At 37.1% G+C, this 21,611-nt stretch overlaps 1 protein-coding gene across 1 annotated transcript; it reads right to left on the bottom strand.

Moving 5' to 3' along the window:
• Positions 1-8,937: 8,937 nt before the first annotated feature.
• Positions 8,938-11,289, bottom strand: LOC120770179 (actin-2, muscle-specific). The gene is made up of 2 exons (XM_040097396.1): positions 11,138-11,289; positions 8,938-10,120 (listed from the first exon to the last, which is right to left on the bottom strand). Exons 1-2 carry the CDS (start codon positions 11,175-11,177, stop codon positions 9,030-9,032), a joined length of 1,131 nt encoding a protein of 376 aa, XP_039953330.1. The 5' UTR covers positions 11,178-11,289; the 3' UTR covers positions 8,938-9,029.
• Positions 11,290-21,611: the final 10,322 nt, after the last annotated feature.

Genomic DNA, 21,611 nt, shown 5'->3' with positions numbered 1-21,611 from the left:
GACTACATAGATACACACACAAGCGAATGTGTGCACTGCCGACAAGGTGTTACCCGAAGTGACAAATGTAACGCTTCTCCCAGCATTTGCCTTTGATTTCTTACCTTTTCACGGAGCATACCTTCGCACTTACGGTACTTTCGACACTCTCACACACAATGTACGGATTTACTTGGTCGCAATTATATATTTGTATGTGAAAATGCTTATTTAACTTTGTACAAACAACAAATTACATGCCTGATTTAATTTTTAAATGTTCGCTAATTTGCCAAAAATAGTATCCTTTCAATTCATGCTTTGTGGTGTTTTATGTTTTTGTTGTTTTTTTCTTTCGTTCTTCGTGCCGTACTAGGCATTTCAACTCCGTTGCTTGTTCGCGCACAATTTCCATTTCGTTAGCGTGCGCATGTGCTAAGCACTTTCGTTAATACCCACCACCCGAGTGTGTCGCATCCTGTGCAGCCGGTGGCATCACCCACATCATACACACCGACACCGGCATGCAGAGCTCAGCGCTGTGCGAGTATTTGCGGCTTTGTACTGGCTATTTCACTTGCATGAGTACTCATTTGTTGTTCTTATTTGTTGGCTCTTTCAAGTGAGACACACTTGAATGTTTTTATTAAATGAAAATAAATTTCGAGTGCGCTCGAGAATTACTTGAATTTCTTTGTTATTCAGTAGTATACTTGTTTATTTGTCCATTGCAGTATTCATCCTTACACCCGATATACATATGTATAGAGGAATACTTGAATTGGCCTGAACGCCTCAACACAATGTTGCTTTGTCCAATATTTGAATATTGTTATCCTCATTTGCCCGGTAATGGATCCTCTTAAGCGAGAATTTAACACTTCGACGACTTTAAGTAACAGTAAAAATATATTTTTTAAGTAAAATTTTATTTAGAACGCAGAGTTGCCCAAGAGACGTTACAGGTTCATTGATGTGTGTAAGTATGTATGTCAATCGAGAGATTATCTGTAAATTTTGGTATCATTAAGTAATTTTCAGAAAGATCATGGTACCAGTAAAAAAAAATTCTTGTCAGTAGTCAAACTACTTGTATGGTGTATAGGACTGAACTTTTCCATCGCTTTTATATATGGGTTGGATCTTCTTGTTGAAACTACTTTCATTCGTTACGACTAAAATAATTAACATATCTTCATGCCATCTGATAAAGTTCGACTTCGACTAGTCCATTTAAAATGAACGCGGAAACCAAATCGTTGAAAATTCTCTTCCTAGATTGGTATTTGAGTGGCACAAAGCTCTCAGTGAAGGTCGTGAAGTCATCGAAAACTTGATTTAAGCGAGTCGTCCATCCACCTCTGTTATGAAAGATCCAACGTTTTCGAACCAATTTTTTTTCAGCGATGAGGCCCATTTCTAGCTGAATAGGAATGTAAAGAAGTAAAATTTCAGATTTTGGGACGAAGCGCAATCTGAAGAGACCAACATTTGAAAGAGATAATCTTCAAAAAATAAATGCCAAAGAATGTTCTTTCGAATGATATTAAATATTACCCATTAAGTTTGAAGTTTCTGTGTTTTTTCTTTTAAAAAGTAGGGAACCTCGAAATGGGGCACCCTTTACAACACTATATACGAAAACTTTGAAGATGTGCAATGAATATCAAAACATCGTGTGTAGTACCAAGGCAATTGTAAATTCATATTCAGACATACATATTCATCTATATAAATATACATCTATGTATGTGATGTATGTATCAAACACCACCGAGCCAAAGAAATATCGTCGACAAGGTCCCTTTCCACTTTATCGATTAGAATCAATTAGTTGGCGATTATCTTAATTTTATTATTTTTCATGCTGTGCTTGCTTTGTTGTTGGTCCTTGTTGCTTTCGTTGTTGTCGTTCAATTATTCAAGCGAATTTGCACATAAATTGCATAAATTGCAAACAATTTTTAACCCCTGCAAAAGTTATCACCGTTATCCAAACCGCACAGAAATCATCCCTTTCACTGCGGCTCCAAGGGTGACGCTGGTGCTTTTGTGTTGTTGTAACTGCGCGCTGCAACGTGCTGTTTTTATGCAACGCGTGGGCAGTGAATTTTAATTTTAAACGCAAATTGTGATCGCTTCGTTACGCTTGTCAAAAATCGAAATCATTCAAATTAAGGCGGCTTAACTCTTTTTATAAACCTTGATTGTGTTTATGTGGGTATTTGTGTGTGAGTGAAAGGCGGGCGATTTTTGACCAAATATTCATCTGAATATGATTTTCGTAAATATTTTTCTATTCCATTGAAAGTTGATTTTGGCTTTGATTTTTATTAGCTCCACATCAAAGAGAGCAGAGCACATTCAACGCATCATTTGTTTATCTGCTTTGATAACTAAGGTAATAAAGTCGAAAAGTCGTGATATAAAATTATTGGAAATCCATGCCGATTTTGATTTTTACCAATGCTTAATGAGTACATTTCTTTGTAATTTTTTTTATAAATCTAATTCGTAAAATAAAATATGTTATGTGGGTGTGACTTTCCATTTCATTAAACAATTATAAGCCGACATTTCTGTATTGAACCCAGAAACCAAGAAAGATGCGTTTAATTGTGAAAAATAAAGAAATAATAAACGCACAAAAAATCACAAAATAGAAGGGTGGATTGATTATAACCCAATAATGCTGCAAAAATCATCAGAATAGTCGCGAAAGACACTAGTTTATAATCAGAATTGGTTGATTAAGGGCCGTTTTCTCAATGTCCGGTCAGCAGCCAGCTGCCAGTTAAGATATGGTTAAAAAAGTTTCTTTATGGAAAGAAGGAGTCTTGGTTGAGTGAACCAGACATTGTGATAACGATCTTAAGCCGATAATTTTTGTTTAAGAGAGAGAGAGAGAGAAAAAGAGCACATATCATTGTTTCTGTAATAAAAACATGAAGCAACTGAGCAGTTTTGTGTCTGGCTTTAAATAGTAAGTTACATTCTTAGTTCTGACCAAAATTTTATATAAACTGAAAATAGCAGTTGCTTGCGGTTCGTTCTAGTTACAGAGTAATTTATAACCAGTTGCTTTCACTAGCAAACTAGAACTCACAAGTAAGAATGTAGTTACATATGTATGCAGTTTTGTACGAGCAGCACACCCGCCAATTTGGCTGGTTGGAACTTGAGCATTCAAGCGACAATCACTTCATCGATTGTAATTGATGTGAAAACAATGGAGCGCCTGATTTCTAAAAATTCACTTGAGTCTTGTCGAGAAGCGTTCTGCGACGTGCACACGCATACGTACCTGAAATATATGTATATACAAGTGTGTGTGTGAGTACGTTAGTGGTGTGGAAAGCTTCGTCTGCTGTTCATGGCGGTGACACAAATTGACCAAATGCCTGAATAAAAAGTACTTGAGGGTTGCACCCTCTCCTTAGTTTACCTTGAATTTATGAGATTATAAATTGTATTTAGTTATGTTAATTAATATTATGCAATTATCATTATAAGATTTTTGCAAAGCAATTAACTTTATTATTATTATTAGTCGAACACATTTACCTATATTGTAGATCCTTCACATAAGATCAAACATGACTCGAATTTGTCCATTTAGACTGCGTGCGGAAAACCGAATCGATAAAATATTTTTCTTCGACCTCGAACCTTTTTGCGAATTATGTCAATTTGTGTGTTTGGCAGCTGTTTTTTTTTCTGGTCGCTACTCTGCAACAAGGGTAAGCTACCACGCACTGGCTGACGAGCTTGCTCACTTTGCAGCTACTTCCAGGAAGTAGAATTAGAACTCTTTATCGCGGTATTACAGCTTACTGGCATGCGCCAGGCAATGTTTCTAATAGGTAGTTACAACTTCATTTAATATGGGTGCAAACTGACGATTTTGCGACAACGAGCCGAAAGCTCTTGAGCGCCTGATTCTAGACTGCATATCATAATCAAGTTTCTTGAATTAATATCCCTCACTAGGCTTAATATGGCCTCAATAGCGCCCATCTCAGCATGTATGCACTTGCACCATGTTTCTACAGAGTATAATACTTTTGTTCACCTAACGGTAGTGCCATAACTAAGCGCTAAAATAAGATATAATATAAGATATAAGAGATAATTTTTAAAATTTGGACGTGGTTCCGCCCTCTAAAAAGTTTCAGTACAGAAATCAAGAAGCAATTGATATAAAGGAATAAAGCTTTGCAGTAATAATTTCATAAAGTATGCCACCTTATGACCGAAAGTTGTCTAAATCCAAACAAAACTGCGCTAGTCATCAAATACCGGAAATGTGTACTCCAGTGTCTATAGGTGACTTTCGGGGAAAATATTTTTTAGTGTATGGTATATACAATTAAAATTCAGATAAAAATCTCTCGTGATACTACTATCTATCTTGGTGTGTTGAAAATGGGTTGAGTCGGGTCAATACTTCCCCATACTTAATATAATGATTTTCGAACTTCTGGGTGTCTTTATAAATATAAAATTGGGCGATAACTTGACCCAGCCAGCCCTCATATAACAAATATCAGGGTTTCCGAACATCCGGCTAACTTTCCTCTTTATGATTGGTGATTGTGAGCTGTAACCCAGGGAACATTTTTTTAGTATGTGGCATGTTAATAGTATGTGGTACCGGCAGAAACAGAGAAAATCGGGTCAACATTACCCCCACTTTGTAAACTGTAAGAGTATAAAATGTGCGGTTACATTCGAATTTAGCTCTTCCTTATTTGTTATAGATTCGGTTTGAGCGCAAGTTTTAAATGGACCAGTCGGGGCACATTTTTGATATTGTGTGTACTCTTCAGTGGCCTTAAGCTTAACATAACAAACAAAACATAACTCTTTTTGGAAGGCTTTAGTATTGATATTTTCTCAAAGCATTATCATTATCGAAGAAATGAGCAATTTAAGCGATTTACATGATTTTCCCCCCTTACATCGCAAATTTTTGCTTTCTTCTTATTCTCCCATTGCTTCTGACATATTTTATTAAGTGAGATTAAGCCCAAAAACTGTATTTTCATTTGATTTATTATTATTTTTTATTTTTTCTCGCTGCAAGTCTTAAATTTCTTATGAATTATCGTAGAAATTAGTTAAATTAAATCTCAGCCACTAATTGTATATGACTTTTACATCAAATGGCATGCTGCCAAAAACCTCTTTTACAAAAACAAATCGCCTTAACCTCGAAAGAGTGAAATGAGCAGCATTCCTCTCTCGTTTAACACGTCATTTAGCTGATAATTTGTATCGCACAGATGCGCCTTTGACGAAACTATGAGCAGCTTTTCTTCTGATCATTTTTAAATTACACACTTATACATACATATGTGTCTATGGGTGTGCATAATTCTTTTGCAAATGCATCTGCTGATAAATCGTCTTGCGGTAACACTTACAAATTGCCATAATGAAAGCAACAAACATGTGCTCGCAATTTACAAAATCACATTCAACAAATTACAGTGGGCAACATTAATTAACGATCTTTTAATAAAGGAGGAAAGCTGCTTAAATGTGTTGAAAAATATTACGGTAATTATGTTTGAATGTGCATTAGATATTTAGAACTTGAAACTGAAAAGAAAATTTTATAGTTTTCAAGTGTTTGACTACGAGCAAAATTAATTAAATATCTGTGTTTAGTTTATATTTGAGAATATACAACTACAAACACATAAGTAATTAGCAAATACTTGCTTACATGTACATATGCATAAGTAGTTCATGGATGTGAACGAAGACGCCTCAGAATTGGAAAGTAATTAATATATCGTCTGTCAAAAAAGTATAAATCAGCGTATCAGAATGTATGTATGTACATATGTACTAAGCAGCTTTGCGTCTTTTGGGTCAAGGAAAGTGGGAAATGTCTTGACAATGACGCGTGACCACTTTATAGAATTAGCTGTTGGCTGAAGAATTGTCTTAGTGTTTCAAGGTCTTTTTTGTTAAACAATCTCAGCGCATTTTTTTAGTTATTATTTATGGTAAAATATGGGTCAATGTTGGAAAATATCTAACTGGACATTTTGGACAATTTTGAAAAATAAAGACCTTCGTAAACACTTGGTGTATTTTTGAGATAACCCATGTGCAATCTGGTATAAATCTAAATATTATTAATTATTACTCCTTGATATTATTACGAAATTTTTATCTGAAACTAATCGCTTTTGAACGTGATAAACACCAAACTTGGTTTTTGAATGTCACACGATGGCTTCCGATCAATTTAAAATTGGAATTAGGAAAATAAAAAAAAAAAAATGAAAAAGAAATATTTAAAAAAAAATTTCAAATCAACTATGCCTGTTCATCTCTTAGTACTTTAAAATTGTCAGATATCAGAAGTCATCACATAACCAATAAAAATATGTGTACGGTGGGAGTTAGACTTTAATAAAATAATTTATAATAATAAAATAATATTTTTTATTTTTATGATGGCCAGATATCCAATATTCAGTTATTTGTTGTCACCTTCTTAAAAATAAGAAGGACGTTAACTTGGGTTATATCGAAGCTATAATAACCTTCCCAAATAGAAAAGTTCCGGATAAAAACTTAATTTTCATCGGTAAATTTGTATGGCAGCTATGTGTAATTGTAATCCGATCTGAGGAAAAATTTCGGAGATTGTACCGTTAGCTTGGACAATTATGCGTCCCAAATTTCGACGAGATATCTTGTTTAATTTTGAGAGACCTTGTTAAGGGTATATTATTGTTATAGTAAAAGTGACCAGATAACTCGATCCCAGTTAAGAAGTATAATGAAATCCTCTCCAAGCAGTTTCTGCTGAGTTGCTTTCGAGGAAATCATCCCTGAAATCACCCGCTTGGAGCGGCGTAGACGTCATAAAACAATACGCCGACCAGACTTCGGACGCAGACAAGCACTGACCGCCATTCACACCTTCACCAACTAACCTCAGTGAATGACGTACTTGGAGTCAAACCACCTTCCCTTGCAGACAAAGAGCTAAAGTTGGCGCGAGAAACGAGATTGACTCTTGCGCAGCTTCGTTCTGGATACTGTAGCAGGTTAAATTTCTTCCTATCTAGAATAGACTCTGACATATCAAATATATGTCTAGCGTGCAGTAAGTTCCCGCATGACAATAGCCACCTCTTTGCATGCCCTACTAACCTTACACATCTGACACCCTTCGGTCCGACCCTGTCGAAACAGCATGTTTCCTGGATGACGTCGATGACAACTTATCTAATCCTTACCATCCTAAAGGGGAATAGCAGGAATGTATTTAAATATGAAATCTTCTTAATGAAAGGTCCAGGTCCAGTCCAGGTATTGTTGTCCTTAAAACTTCTATTATATTTTATTTCATATTTCATTGGAAAAGTAGATGTTGATAAAAGAAACCCGCCTTTCTGAAGTATACAGACCTGGCGCTTTTCATTCCAATTGAATTTCAATTTCCATTCTGCTTCAAATATTTTTGGAATTTGTATTGATTACCAAAAAGCTCTTCACGCAGGCGAGTCGAACATATGTATCTAGCAATACTTCGTGATCAAAATAGCTGCTAATAATAACAAATGATATCGAAAGAAAAATATGTATACTCGAATATTTGTGTGTGGAAATTCGGAGGAAATTTGAGCACACAACGCAATCTCATCTGCGGAACAATAAATTTAAAGTATAAAAATATATGCTTCTACATTTCCATATACATAGCTATATATGTACATATGTATATATAATGGCACTGTGTACATCCTTTGCTTTCCGACTTTGGGTCGAGCGAAGTACGAGCGCCAAGCGTATACATGAACTCGTACCGATTAGGCGAGGTAAAAATAAGTAATCATGTCATTTCCATAAATACTCGTACACACCACACACAAAATACCAGCAGCCCCTAATACATTAGCGTCTAATGCCAACAACTGCATGGTGTTTCAGCCAACGCAATCCCATCGATGTATACAGGCCAGAGAGCTTTTTCGGCGGTGGCCTCGTTGGCACCTGCTGGCGGTGTTACGAGCAGCAGCATTCGGCTGTGTTCCAACGCAACGTTTTGGCTTCCAAAAATAGACAAACTGCTAGCCAATGTTTTTACTCGAACGGTTAATATGTATGTATGTATTTACATATACAAATATTATATTTCTACAAGATTACAAAAGAATGAACGAAGCTGTTATGCAACATGCCGAAAGCTCGTGTGTTTCGAAATGCCGAGTGGAGAAATGGGCGGCGTGTGCGGAGCTTGTGCATGGAAATATGATCGGTGCTTTCGGAATATTTTTTGGCGGCGGTGGAGGGGAGTCAAACAATTTTAATGCTTTTGTTGCTGGCGAAAGCTTTCTCGTAGCTACAATATCAACGGCAACAACATGTATGATCTAAGCGTCCTATAGAGTATAGCGAAGACCCAACCCTATGTTGAGTGCTATGTGTGGCAGCACCCAACCCCTCAGCCCCTCAACCTTTTTAGCCCCCTTTGTTTGACCATAACTGCGTTATAAAGTCATTGATATGAAAAATTAAGTCTAAAAAAGTCGTTTTATTTATAAATAATTATAAATTGTTTTAATTTAATTACATAAGAAATCATTACATTATTTTACATGTGGCAAAAATACCCTTAAAACAATAATGCGTTCATTATGCTTTCATAAAACTATAAGCAAAATCAACAGTTAATCGAAATGAAACGAAACATATTCATAAACGGTAAATTGTTAAATGACAAACATAAAACATAAATCTGGTTCAGTGTTGTTTGTGTGTTCTTTTGTTTTTGTTTTTACAGTTGTGAGTTGTTCAGTCGTTATGAATTTGCGATCTGGAACCAGTGATCATTTGGTATTGACAACATTTATGCAAATAAATAAATAAACGAATGGGCGGGCATCTCTGAAGGCATGTTGTTGTTGTTATAGCTAATATGGTGATACTGCATCATCAGGCACAATAATGTGGCGAACAATGCAATAGCCACGTCAGCGCGAACACGTAAAAGCGTATTACTAGCTGGTAACAGTAACTGCTTAGAAGCACTTGCGGTGGACAATGCCAGGGCCGGATTCGTCGTATTCTTCCTTGGAGATCCACATCTGTTGGAAGGTGGAGAGGGAAGCCAAGATGGAACCACCGATCCATACGGAGTATTTACGCTCTGGTGGGGCAATGATCTTGATCTTGATGGTGGATGGAGCCAAGGCGGTGATTTCCTTTTGCATACGATCAGCAATACCTGGGTACATGGTGGTACCACCGGACATGACAATGTTGGCGTACAAGTCCTTACGGATATCAACATCGCACTTCATGATGGAGTTGTAGACGGTTTCGTGGATACCGCTGGATTCCATACCCAAGAATGAAGGCTGGAAGAGGGATTCTGGGCAACGGAAACGTTCATTACCAATGGTGATCACTTGACCATCGGGAAGTTCATAAGACTTCTCCAGGGAGGTGGAGGCAGCGGCGGTAGCCATTTCTTGTTCGAAGTCCAAAGCAACATAGCACAATTTCTCCTTGATGTCACGGACAATTTCACGCTCAGCGGTGGTGGTGAAAGAGTAGCCACGTTCAGTCAAGATCTTCATCAAGTAGTCGGTCAAATCGCGACCAGCCAAGTCCAAACGGAGGATGGCATGGGGCAAGGCATAACCTTCATAGATTGGTACGGTGTGGGAGACACCATCACCAGAATCCAAGACGATACCGGTGGTACGACCGGAAGCGTACAGGGAGAGGACAGCCTGGATGGCGACATACATGGCTGGGGAGTTGAAGGTTTCAAACATGATTTGGGTCATCTTCTCACGGTTAGCCTTTGGGTTCAATGGGGCTTCAGTCAACAAGACTGGGTGCTCCTCTGGGGCGACACGCAATTCATTGTAGAAGGTGTGATGCCAGATCTTTTCCATATCATCCCAGTTGGTGATGATACCGTGCTCAATGGGGTACTTGAGGGTCAAGATACCTCTCTTGGATTGAGCTTCATCACCGACGTATGAGTCCTTTTGTCCCATACCAACCATCACACCTTGATGACGTGGGCGACCTACAATTGAGGGGAAGACGGCACGGGGCGCATCATCACCGGCGAAACCGGCCTTGCACATGCCGGAGCCTAAAAAATGAAAAACACAAACCGTACGTAAGTAAGAGATTCACCATGCTTTCGTTGGTCTTTATGTGTTGTAGGAAAAACGGACGGCGGGAAACGAAGAAACGTGCGGTAAAAGTGAGTGACGCAGCGCCATTTGATATGAACTGCTGCAAGTATGTGCGAATTCCAAAGTGGGTGCTGAGAAAAATGGCGCATAAATCTTACAGCCCGTCATAGAAACAGCTAACCTCACAAAATCAAATTTTTGAAAAAATCGCTTTCCAAAAAAACGGTTTGAGAAATACTATTAGAAACCAGATTGGCCTACTTTAATATGTTTTGTTTTTAATATTTGGTTCTGCTAAAATTATTCTCATTGAAAAGTGTGTCGTCTATTTCTGACAAGTGCTGTTATTTTTAGTAACATACATACATATGTGAAATTTGAATTAAAACGAATTTTTTTAAAGTATTTTTTTAATTTGTAGAATACTTAATCTTTCCGTGGAACGAAATTTTGAATTTAATCAAAAATATATTTTCTCATTATTAGCCAAATTATATAGAAAACTCTAATAACACTTTATCAGATTCTTGTTCTTTCCTCCTTTGCCCACCAAGGCTTTGCTATACTTTATGCTATGTTTACCACATTTTATTTCGGATTAATGGGGAACTGGTACAGTTCGAATGAAATATTACGTGATCCCATAGAGGGGGTCTCACGGCACACACTACGCAATGCTGGTCAATGCCAACGCCCTATTTCTTGAAACTAGATATTTTTGTATCTGTGCTGTCCTTAATCACTTGAGATTTAATTAATTATTTTTAATTTTTCTCTCTTTTGTTATCCTTTTCGTTTCAATGCTATGCTTGAGATGTTCACTTTTCACTACACCATTCTCGTATCTCTTCGCCTCCTTCCGCCGTAAATCCTTCAAACAGTAATCCAATTGTGCTTTGTTGCTGGTAGATTGGGCTTTCATCCGACCCACCAACAACAATATCCACAGATAATATCCAATGTTAACGCACCATTATCAACGACCAAAGCAGCAACCTCATCGTCACACATTTTGTTTGTGTTTTGTGTTTTAAAACCACGAGCAAGAAGAAATAATCAAATAATAAGGCAAATGTGTACGCTTTGGAACACTACTCACTGACTAAAGTGCCTTGGCCACTGCCAGTCGATTTTATACCAATCAACATAAAACTACAATTTTCATGTTCATCGTATGGGAAATCCAAAAAAGTTCTTCGGCAACAGCGATCGTCAGCTGCGACGCCGCTCAGCGTCACCAACACCCGCAACACTCCATTAACGGAGGCAACCAACCTCACCTCCACCGCCAACTCGGCATACACGATACACCGCGCCACACAGAGGCACACATACAGGTGCTTCGCCAAAGCAGCAACACCAACACCAGCTCATGCAACGAGGAATATGGTGTGTTTACGATTTTCAACGCCGCTAAAAATAGACCGATCACACCGCCGCGCTCACAGTCATCAGCATCAACTAACACACTTACGCTATGCATTGCGGAGGCTGGATGGCAAACGATGTGCGCGCAGCCGAGCGAGTTAGCAATAGCGATCGTGCTCCTGCGCACTGTGGCACCCCCACTCACTATCTTCGGCTGATGGTATGCTTGTGGGTGTATAGGTTGGTTCGGCTTGCTGGCGAAGCTGTTGTGCCGTCATAGCGGCAGCGCTCACTGTTCGTTGTCGATAGCAGCGTATGCTCGCCTTCGTTCGGCATGATCGAGTGTGATTGTGTATGATTGTACGAATGTGTGTGCATATTTCATGGGTAATTGGTTCGGCTCTCCACGGAAAGCGCTCCAAAAGCGCCGTAAAAGGCAAGGCGGCCGCGTCAACGCCACAACGCCTGCCGTTGCGAGTTCGTGGTTGGAGGGTGTTGTGCGGTGCGGCGGTGGTATTTTTTTTACAAATTTTTTCTCAATCTAAAATGTGTGGCATTTTTTGTTTGCTTTAGTTTCTCCGTTTCAAGCGCGTACGCTGTTTATGTGGTGGGGGGCATGTGAGGGGCATACATCTCGCCTGCTAATTCAGAGGCTGTCCCGCTTGCACGCGTTCGCCAGCGGAGCGCATAGCTTCATATCAGCAGCATTTTGTCGCTTTTCAAACAAAAATATTTTCAATATTCTATTTTCGAACATTTAATTTTTCAAAAATGCTTAATAAATACATATTTTCTGCTTGTATGACTGTAGGGCTGTGTGGTTGTGTTGTGGCTCTCACGTTGCGTACGAGCAACGCTCTCGTTAGCCGTTGTGGCCCCCACGCACGGGCGTCTAAATTTGCATTTGTATGGCCGAGCAAATTGGTATGGTACATGTGTATCATTATGTAGGAATTTTTCGTATTTTTGTGTATGCATATATGTATGTGTGTGTATATCTATGAATATTCGTTGGATAGGCGAAGGCAAGGTGGTCAGCGCTTACGTTGTTGATTTTATTTATTGGCGCCTTTTCTGTTTTGTACATTTCTATTTTTGGTAATTTCCATGTTGCCACCCTCTGCGCATTTCTTCGGTGTTGCCACCTCGTCGTTTTGAGCTGTTTGCGCTTGGGCTTTCATATATCTACTTTTTTGTTTGCTCTTATAAAAAAATGTTATGCTCATGAACGATATACATACATATTTATATACCCACACACATACATAATCAAATTTGTTTACATGGCGACACACTGTTGCACTAACATGTTGAATGTCGCTCCAGCGGCGCTCTACAGTTGGCTGGACAGTGAGCTTTCATGATTTTCTTTACATCTCAACATTTTGGGTTTGTTTCAGCGAAATTTCTGGACTTTTAGCTCAATAAAATATGAAATAAATCTTTGTCACACATACACTCTCAAGTTCCATTAAATTCGGATATAATATTGTATACACCAAAATATGTATGTATGTATGTACATATCTATGCTAGCATACATGTCTCGACTCACACTTGTACATGGGGCGCAAGTATTTTTGGAATGCTAAGTGGGGCATGTTTACATACTTTTGCCGATTTTGATTCTGTAATCGAGCAAATGGAATGATTCCAGTAGTTTTATGTATATGGAATTGGTGCATTCTCGAACTATTTACGCTTGCATGGGTTATAATTAAAATGATCAGCTCTAAATGTGGAACTAGTTCAGTCCGAAATAGCCACAAACATATATTCATGCAGGGAACAATAAGTATTTGAGAAATGTTAAGTAGAATCTACATTCCAATACGATCCCAAGGGAATATAATTTTAGATTTATTAGAGTTTAGTTCTGTATATATGTTGGGATGAAAAGAGATGTAGTGCAGACAAATTTCTGTGGAATATACTGGAGAAGTTTCTCCCACTATGAAATCTTCCAAAATGCCAAGCCAAGATAACTTAACTCGACAACCACTTGGTCTGTATAGCCTGCTCTGAACAATCACCAATCTTGCATTTACTGTGAAGTCTGGAGTTATTTGCTAAGAAATTTTAAACAAAATTTTTCTAATTCATTTTGCTACAATTTTTTCTAAAAAAATCAAATTTTACTAGCTATCCCAACAACAACATTTAAATGCTCTCCAGCACATATTTCACTGCACTCACTATCTAATGTCGCTATATGCTTGGATGGAAAGCTTTCACATATTCCAGCTGATGTTGCACTACATTTGAACAAGTGAAATGGAATTATTTCCAAAAACACATTCAATTGTTTACAGACTGACCCGCTTAATTCTACAAACCTCTGGAAATATCTGTATAAATTTAGAATTTATTGGCTATTAGTAGCGGAAATTGAGCAGGAAAGTTTTTACGGAATATACACTATATTTACTCTATGGGAAATATTTCTGTTTATTAGGGCCGAGGCGTAATGTGTTAAATAAGGTGTGGCTAAGTGATTGCTTTCTTTCTTTCTTTTGTAATTAGGAATATTGATTTTCCCTCAACTTAAATATCATTAGCAAACTTGAGTAAATCATTATAGACTAGTTTTTGAAAGCAAAAAAATTATTGTAGGATAATTGGAAAATAAAGATAAAATAAAAAAAATACAAAGAAATAAAATGATTGTTCGACTCGAAGCCGGAAAGAGCAAAGGAACGGGATGCTTACATATGTATTTAACCATTAAGCATTTTTCATTTCGATTTTTTTTTCAAAACCACGAGTCCTATAGAAAAAAGTTATATAACAAAGTTATTAAAGGAAACAGTATACAAATTTCGCAAAAAAAATTAATTTTTTCATATGACCTCAAAATGGATGCGAAAAATTAAATAAACAGAGTTTTTAGTATTGTTTGCAAAAAAATATTTTTGTTTCTTTTTTTTAAGAAATTTTTCTCCTCATTTAGTGTTACTATAGGAAAAGGACCCTAATTTTTAATCCAAAATTAACACTTCAAAATATTAGATTCCTAAAAGTATCGGTAGGCTTACTCTTCCTTGAAATTTCACCTTTCAAAAAATTAATACATACATTACTATGGCGAACTTTCTCAGAAAACTAAAACTTTAAAAACTCTTTTGAATCGTATCGTTCATTTTACTTTCATCCCTATGTTGTTGGATTCTATCGCTACTTAATGCAGCTTCATTTCTTTAATGAAATATCAGTGGAATGCTCAAGATTCGGTTCCTAAACATAGATTGTACCCTAGGGTGTGTCATTCTGAGGCAACCTTTTTTTTCAACTGAAAAACAGGCTAAAATCTTTCGAAAATGTGAAAAAGAAAGTCACTCAAAAGATGAGCTCTTAATATTAATATTAAGAGGTGCCTATTTCAAAATATCTGTTTTCCATATAAATTACATGGAAAAAAAAACATTTTTTTGTGGTGGTTATTGTGTGGTGGTGTATGTGCATGCGATGGCTGCCAGTAGGGATGGTAAACTCGATTCCGATTCTACTCGAAAATCGAGTTTTCTCGTAAAATAATCGATTTTTCGGAATCGATCTTCAGTAGTCGAAGTCGATTAAGAATCGATTCTTGACATCGTTTGCAATTAACATCATTAATGTTTCAAGAGCGGACAATTGGTTCTATATATTAAGATGTTTTTAAGAATCATCTTGTGTAGGACCATCAAACCTGCATGCTCGGCTATCGATAGACCGATCTAAGAATCTTCTCAATATCTCCAGCGTTAAGACACATAAACCTTGGCTTTGTTGTTCATCAATGTCGCCATTTTATTGGTTTTCTAACTATTCTAACTTGTAAAACTCGTAAAAAATCTACTTACAAAATAATTTGAGTAGAATTAGGGACAGCTGAAAAAAGCTATTGATATTAAGTTATTTTAGCCTAGTAAGAGTTATATTTCATAACAGGCGCAATATATTCTTTAACAAGCTAATTACAAGTAATAAGACCTATATAAGAGATCAGTTGAAAAGTCTCCGGTACACATAAAATATGACAGATGTGGGATCATTAGTTTGTGAATTAAATCACTTTAAGTGAAGCAATTTTTGTTATTGTGAAAAATTGGCTAAAAAGGCATTTCGCGTGTTGATAAAATATTGCTTTTTGAAGGGGAAAAATACCAGTGAAGCAAAAAGTTGGCTTGATGATGAGTTTTCGGACACTAAGTTTAGACGTGAGAAAGGGAGCACCGAAAACGGTGGTTGTTACCGACAAAACATCAAAAAAGTACAAAAAATATTTTTGGATAACCGTAAGTTGAAGTTGTTTGAGATAGCAGGCAATCTAAAGACATCAACTGATCGTGTACATCATATCGTTCCCGAATGTTTGGGTATGAGAAAGTTCTGTGCAAAGTGGGTGGGCGTGAGCTCAGTTTTGATCAAAAACGGCGACGAGTTGACGATTCGGAGCAGTGTATAGAGATGTTTGAGCTCAATAAACCCGAATTTTGTGTCGATATGTGACAATGAATGAAACATGGCTGGATCATTTTGCTCCGAAGTCCAATCGAGAGTCAACCGCAAGGCTACGGCGTCTGTGTTTTTGGTTGCGCACAGAATAATTTTTATGGACTACCTTCAAAAAGGAACGGCCTAAAAAAGGAGCAACATCGACTATTACATAGCGTTATTGCATCGTTTGAAGAAGGAAATCGCCGCAAAGAGACCTCATTTGAAGAAAGCAAGAGACTTTTCAATTGAACTCTTATTCTACTCATTGAACAAAAATATAGCACATTTTCAGCTGTCTCAACTGCTGCATTCTGCAAATTTCTTTAGGCTTAGCGAAAGGTGTTATGTGGTCAGTGATGACCAATGGAAAAGGCCAAGCTGTGAAATAATCAATGCCTAATGCTCCCTCCTAATATGTGATGTAGGGTTCACATACGTATGTTAGGTGCGAGTATTGTACAATTGTCAGTTGTGAGTAGGCTCATTAGCCTTTGAAAGGATTTCGCTCTTCAATCGTTGAATGTTGTGGCTTAAGCGTAATGAAAGGGTGCTAACTACTCCAATTCAATACTCTTGTTTTTGTTATTGACATTATTAGCTTACTGTGGCCAAATGTCTGTCACTCACCCATTCATGGGATCCATAAAAGCAAAGTGGTATTTATTTACATTACGAAGTAGCTGACCCATGCCTAACTGATTAGTGTGATTTGGATTTCCATTGTGCTGACGGCGTAGGCTGTGCGGATTCAGATTCAACGCCTAGACCTACATTCATATGTGGTTTTGTGTGTTTGATTGAGCGCCTTTAATTGAATTTTCATTCGGTTCGATTTGTTTGAATTGCTGATTGCTTCGCGTTGTTGTGGGCATTTGTGGTCGCCTGCCACATTTGATTTGGCTCTGCGCTTATTTGGAACTTGTGAAAATATTTGCACAGCCACGCGACATTTAACAGCGAAATCCAATAGAGTTTAGAAATGAGATTTCATGGGAAATTCGCACTAATTTTCTTTGTTCACAATTATTTAGGTTATGTGCATGTTAAAGGGTTATTTTTAATGTTTAGGGAATTAACTTAAGAAAAGAAAATAATAGGTGTGTGAGGCATACATATAGCTTCTTTCTGATAATATTTTTCGAAGTTGAAATATCGAGTAGTCGACAAAGTCGACCTTTCGTTGAAAAAGTCGATGAAATTATGGAAAAGATTGACCAGGACCGTCAAATAAGCAGCCATGACAACGCTAAGGAACTTAACCTTCATGATAAAATGGTTTTAAACCTTTTTAAAAAGGCTGACTACAAAACGAAGCTCGATATTTGGGTACCACATGAGTTGTCTGTGAAAAATTTAATGGACCGAATTAACATCTGCGATTCTTTGCTGAAACGAAATGAAATCAAACCATTTCTAAAGCGAATGGCAACAGGAGACGAAAAATGGAATTAAATTCGGCAATAATGAACGAAAAAGATCATGGTCCAAGCTCAAGAAATGGTCGCAAAGCCAGGACTGACGCCTCAAAAGGTTATGGTATGGGTCGAATGATTGATTCTACATTTAACTGTTAACAACTGATGAAATTGAAGCAAGCAATCGAAAAAACGGTCAGAGCTGATCAACGGAAATGGCTCTTTTTCCATCAGGTCAAGGCTAGACCACAGTGATGACTCGGCAAAAACTGGAAAAGATTTGCTGGGAAGTTTTAAAGTATCCACCATACAGTCCTGACCGTGCAACATCGTTTTACCATTTGTTTCGGTCAATGCAGAACTCCCTTAATGGAGTCAAGTTGGCTTCAACAGAAGCCTGTGAAAATTTCTTGTCGCAGTTTTTCGCCGAGAAACCAGAAAAGTTTTTCACTGGGGGAATAATTTCTCTAGCGGATAATGGCAAAAAGTTGTCCACTAAAATGGTACATATTTGTTTCATTATAAATAAGTTGAAGTTTGATTAGAAATACGAAAATACTTTTTCGTCTACCCCATATATTTATTTTGTTTTTGGATTTCAGATAAAAGACGAAAAATCTTTTACATTGCCAAACACCATTTTTCGTAGGTCCAGGCGAAAAAATCACTGTTTTTGAAGTTGATTTCTATAAAATAAGTCATTATATGCACCTTTCAGAAAAAATCAAAGATCAGCGTTCTCACTGCCAATTAGCAACAATTGAGTTGTTTAATCCCTTACGCAGGCCGCATAAAATCCGCTGCTCATTCACACCAGAGAACACACACACACACGGGCACAATAAACAGTTCACACAATTGGTGATGAAGTGCACCAAATAAAGTAAATGGCAACTTAATAAAAATTCCTCGAAACCAGCGGTGAGTTGATGTGATGAAAGGCGCGTTACCATAGCTAAGGGGGTGGATGAAAGGATGGACGCTGGAGCGAAGGGAAACTGCACGAAACAAAATAAACGCACACAGCGAAGCACAGCTCACTGCATGCGCATGTGTGTGTTTGTGTGGGAAGAGCGAGTCCTTTCCAAACGAACGTCAGCATCACTGAGGCACAGCATCAACAACAACAAAAGCAATGCAGTGCTAAGTCAACTGGCAAAAGAGCAAAACATCTATGCGGCGCAGCTACCCACGCACATATCGCCCTGCAAAGCAGGAATTTATTCATTTTGGTTGGGTTAATGTGATCCATTTTATTTTGTTTGCTTAAGTACGCGTGCTAATGTCCTTGCCGTGTTCGGCGGTGTTCGGCGGTGTGCGATGACAGAGAGCACTGCGCCAACTATACTCGTTTCAGAGGCAGGGCCGTGTTGTTGTTGGTACTAGATTGGGGGGCGTCAGCGTCCACACTGGTGACATTGCTCAATTGCTGCACGTGCTCTAACACAATATCCTTGACTATGTTTTCCTACAGTTGGCTTATTAAAAATCTAACAAATTGCATTGTAACACACACATATAGGGCGCGAATGTGTGTGTGTGAGGTTGTAACATTATTATTATGCGTGTGTGTACTTAGGTGTTTATGTACCTAAGGGATTGCTGTTTATTCTGGTGATTTTATTAAATTCTGATTTAGCAATTTTGTCAATTTTCTCGAAACCAGCAAAGCAGCAAAGCAATGAGCTTCCGCATTATTATTATTACAATCTATGTAAAACTGCACATACAAATATACATACATATGTATTGGTATGTGGGCCTGCATAGAGGGTTCAATGCTCAATAAACATTCGGATGACGATCAAATGGCTAAATGACTTCGGGCTTTGTTTATTCGATAACGTCTGCGGCAATTACTTTTACGTGTGACTAAATCATTGCAAATTGGTCAATTGGATATTTATGGCATAAGCTAAAGTTTTACAGAAGATCAAACAATATCATAGAACTCGTCCATTTTTTACCCTCAACAGGTTATATCAAGAAGATTTTAACCCCCAGAAGGAAACGGCGGGCACAATATAAAATATATTATATATAAATGATCACTAGGACAAGCTGAGTCGTTTTAGCCATGCTTATCTGTATGTTTGTCTATACAAGGGGCGTTCCAAAGAAATAGAACTTAAAAAAACGCATAACGCTTTCCTTTCATAAGCAAATGCATTTTTCCATGGTGCCATATCACCACATTTCATCACCAGTCACAATATTGTAAAGGAAGTTTTTCTCCTTTTTGACCTCTTTAATCATGTGCTTCGAATGTTGGATTCAATTTGTGCGGAACAAACCGTGCACACACTTTTCGTAAGCCCAAATGTTCGGTCAAAATGCGATAAATCGATGTTTTGGAGATGTTCAATTCCATTTCCATGAATTTCAGTCTAGCACCACCAGGGACGCACCTTAAGAGTTGGTCTTAGGCGAGATGGCAATTGAATTGAACTATTTTCAAAACTATGTCACCCAGAAGTTCTAAATGCCGTGCTATCTGTTTGCTTTTAAAGATTTTTATTTTTGATTTAACTTTGTGGATTTTCGTGGATGATAGATACCATGAAAAAATTTTGCGATCGCTTATACATATTCCTACTGCTGTACATATAAGTCTTATTCTTGAAAAATACTATATTGTCGGCATTTTATAAACTTTTTATGAGAAGATTAGGTTAGATTGGGTTTAGACTGCGAAACGAAATGTAAGTTTTTACACGATATACTTATAAAAAATTATTTATATTATATATCTTCTTTGTTCATCTCTGAAATGTAACATATATGGTACGAACAGGTGCTACCAAAGACTGCTTAAGTACTGAGTTTGAAGCTGAGCACGTTTAAGAACTTAAAAACTTCAACCATTGGCAGACTGATACTTTCCTATAGGATGATTCGAAAGGAGTTCGTATTAAATCTGTGAAATAGTTAAGAAACTCTCTCTTACAAAATAAATAATTTGGCATAAATTAGTGACAGGTTTGATTATGATATTCATTTAATTGATGTGGGTTTTTTAGCCCTGAAAATATTCATTGCAGTATCAATTGAGAAAATTGCGGGAGGATAAAAATGTTTTCAGTGGAGAGACGATATAATTCACGGCAATGAATATCATCTTGTCCTATGCTTCTTTAAATCGAGTATTGGGTTTCAAATTAACAAATTAAACACATTTTTAAGAGTTTAACAAAATCAACACATACTGATTTTAGTCATATCGCAAAGGACCAAACTGGTCTATGCGTGGCTTTGTGGCTTACCAGATTAACCTAATCTTAGTCATAAAATTAAAATAAATGTTAAAGTAAAACTAAATGCATTCCATCATTTGTTACATCATTCGCCTAGCGAAATTCCTTCAAGGCGTACTAATTAGGTAAAAAAAGGGATGCAAAAAAGTGTCATGCGTTGCACTCAGCACGAGAGATATGCTAAACGAGACCTAATTTTATAACTTTTCATCGATTTCTAAAAACTGAACCAACACAATCGCGAAGGAATGTGCGCAGATTGACGGAAACATATGAGGGCAAAATGATCATATTCAAAATGTGTGGTATGACAAATCTGAGACTGCTGTTCACTTTGCTCTTAAGAAAATAAATATTGAAAAAATTAGATTTGTGTGAGTACAGAGATTAAAGTAGCGAAAAGGTGTTCGAAAATAGTGCACAATAATAGAAATAAATATCACAAAAGCGTATATGAATACATATATAAATACATATGTAGGAATATATGGATGCATATATGTATGTATATACATAGGTGAATGAATATCTTTGTATGCACGTAAGCTAAGGCTGATCGCGGCAGCCACTTTATAACGAATTGTCAACACAATTGTATAGCAATAAATATTTTGCTAAACATATTCTTGCATACGTTCATATATCGGTATTCGCTAACATTGCTATATTCCAATATTGTTTTCTCGTTACCATTTTTTATGTATTTATGTAATTATGTATATTTTCTAGGAAACATATAGTCGAAATTGTAGCGTCAAAAAAACCACCGCGCTGCCATTGTCAATTAAAAATAAAAAAGTATTTAAGTCAAATTCGTATTTTCCACTAAATACAAGCCAAGGGAAAAGGGAATTCGCATGAAAAAAACTAATTTTAACATATTGAAATGAAAATATCTAACTCTTCGAAAATAAATTCTCACATATGAA

The sequence above is a fragment of the Bactrocera tryoni genome, chromosome 3 (genome assembly GCF_016617805.1).
Source record: "Bactrocera tryoni isolate S06 chromosome 3, CSIRO_BtryS06_freeze2, whole genome shotgun sequence".
In the NCBI taxonomy this organism is placed as follows: domain Eukaryota; kingdom Metazoa; phylum Arthropoda; class Insecta; order Diptera; family Tephritidae; genus Bactrocera; species Bactrocera tryoni.
Note: the sequence above shows the minus strand (reverse complement) of the source record. Positions and strands in the feature narration are given on the sequence as shown.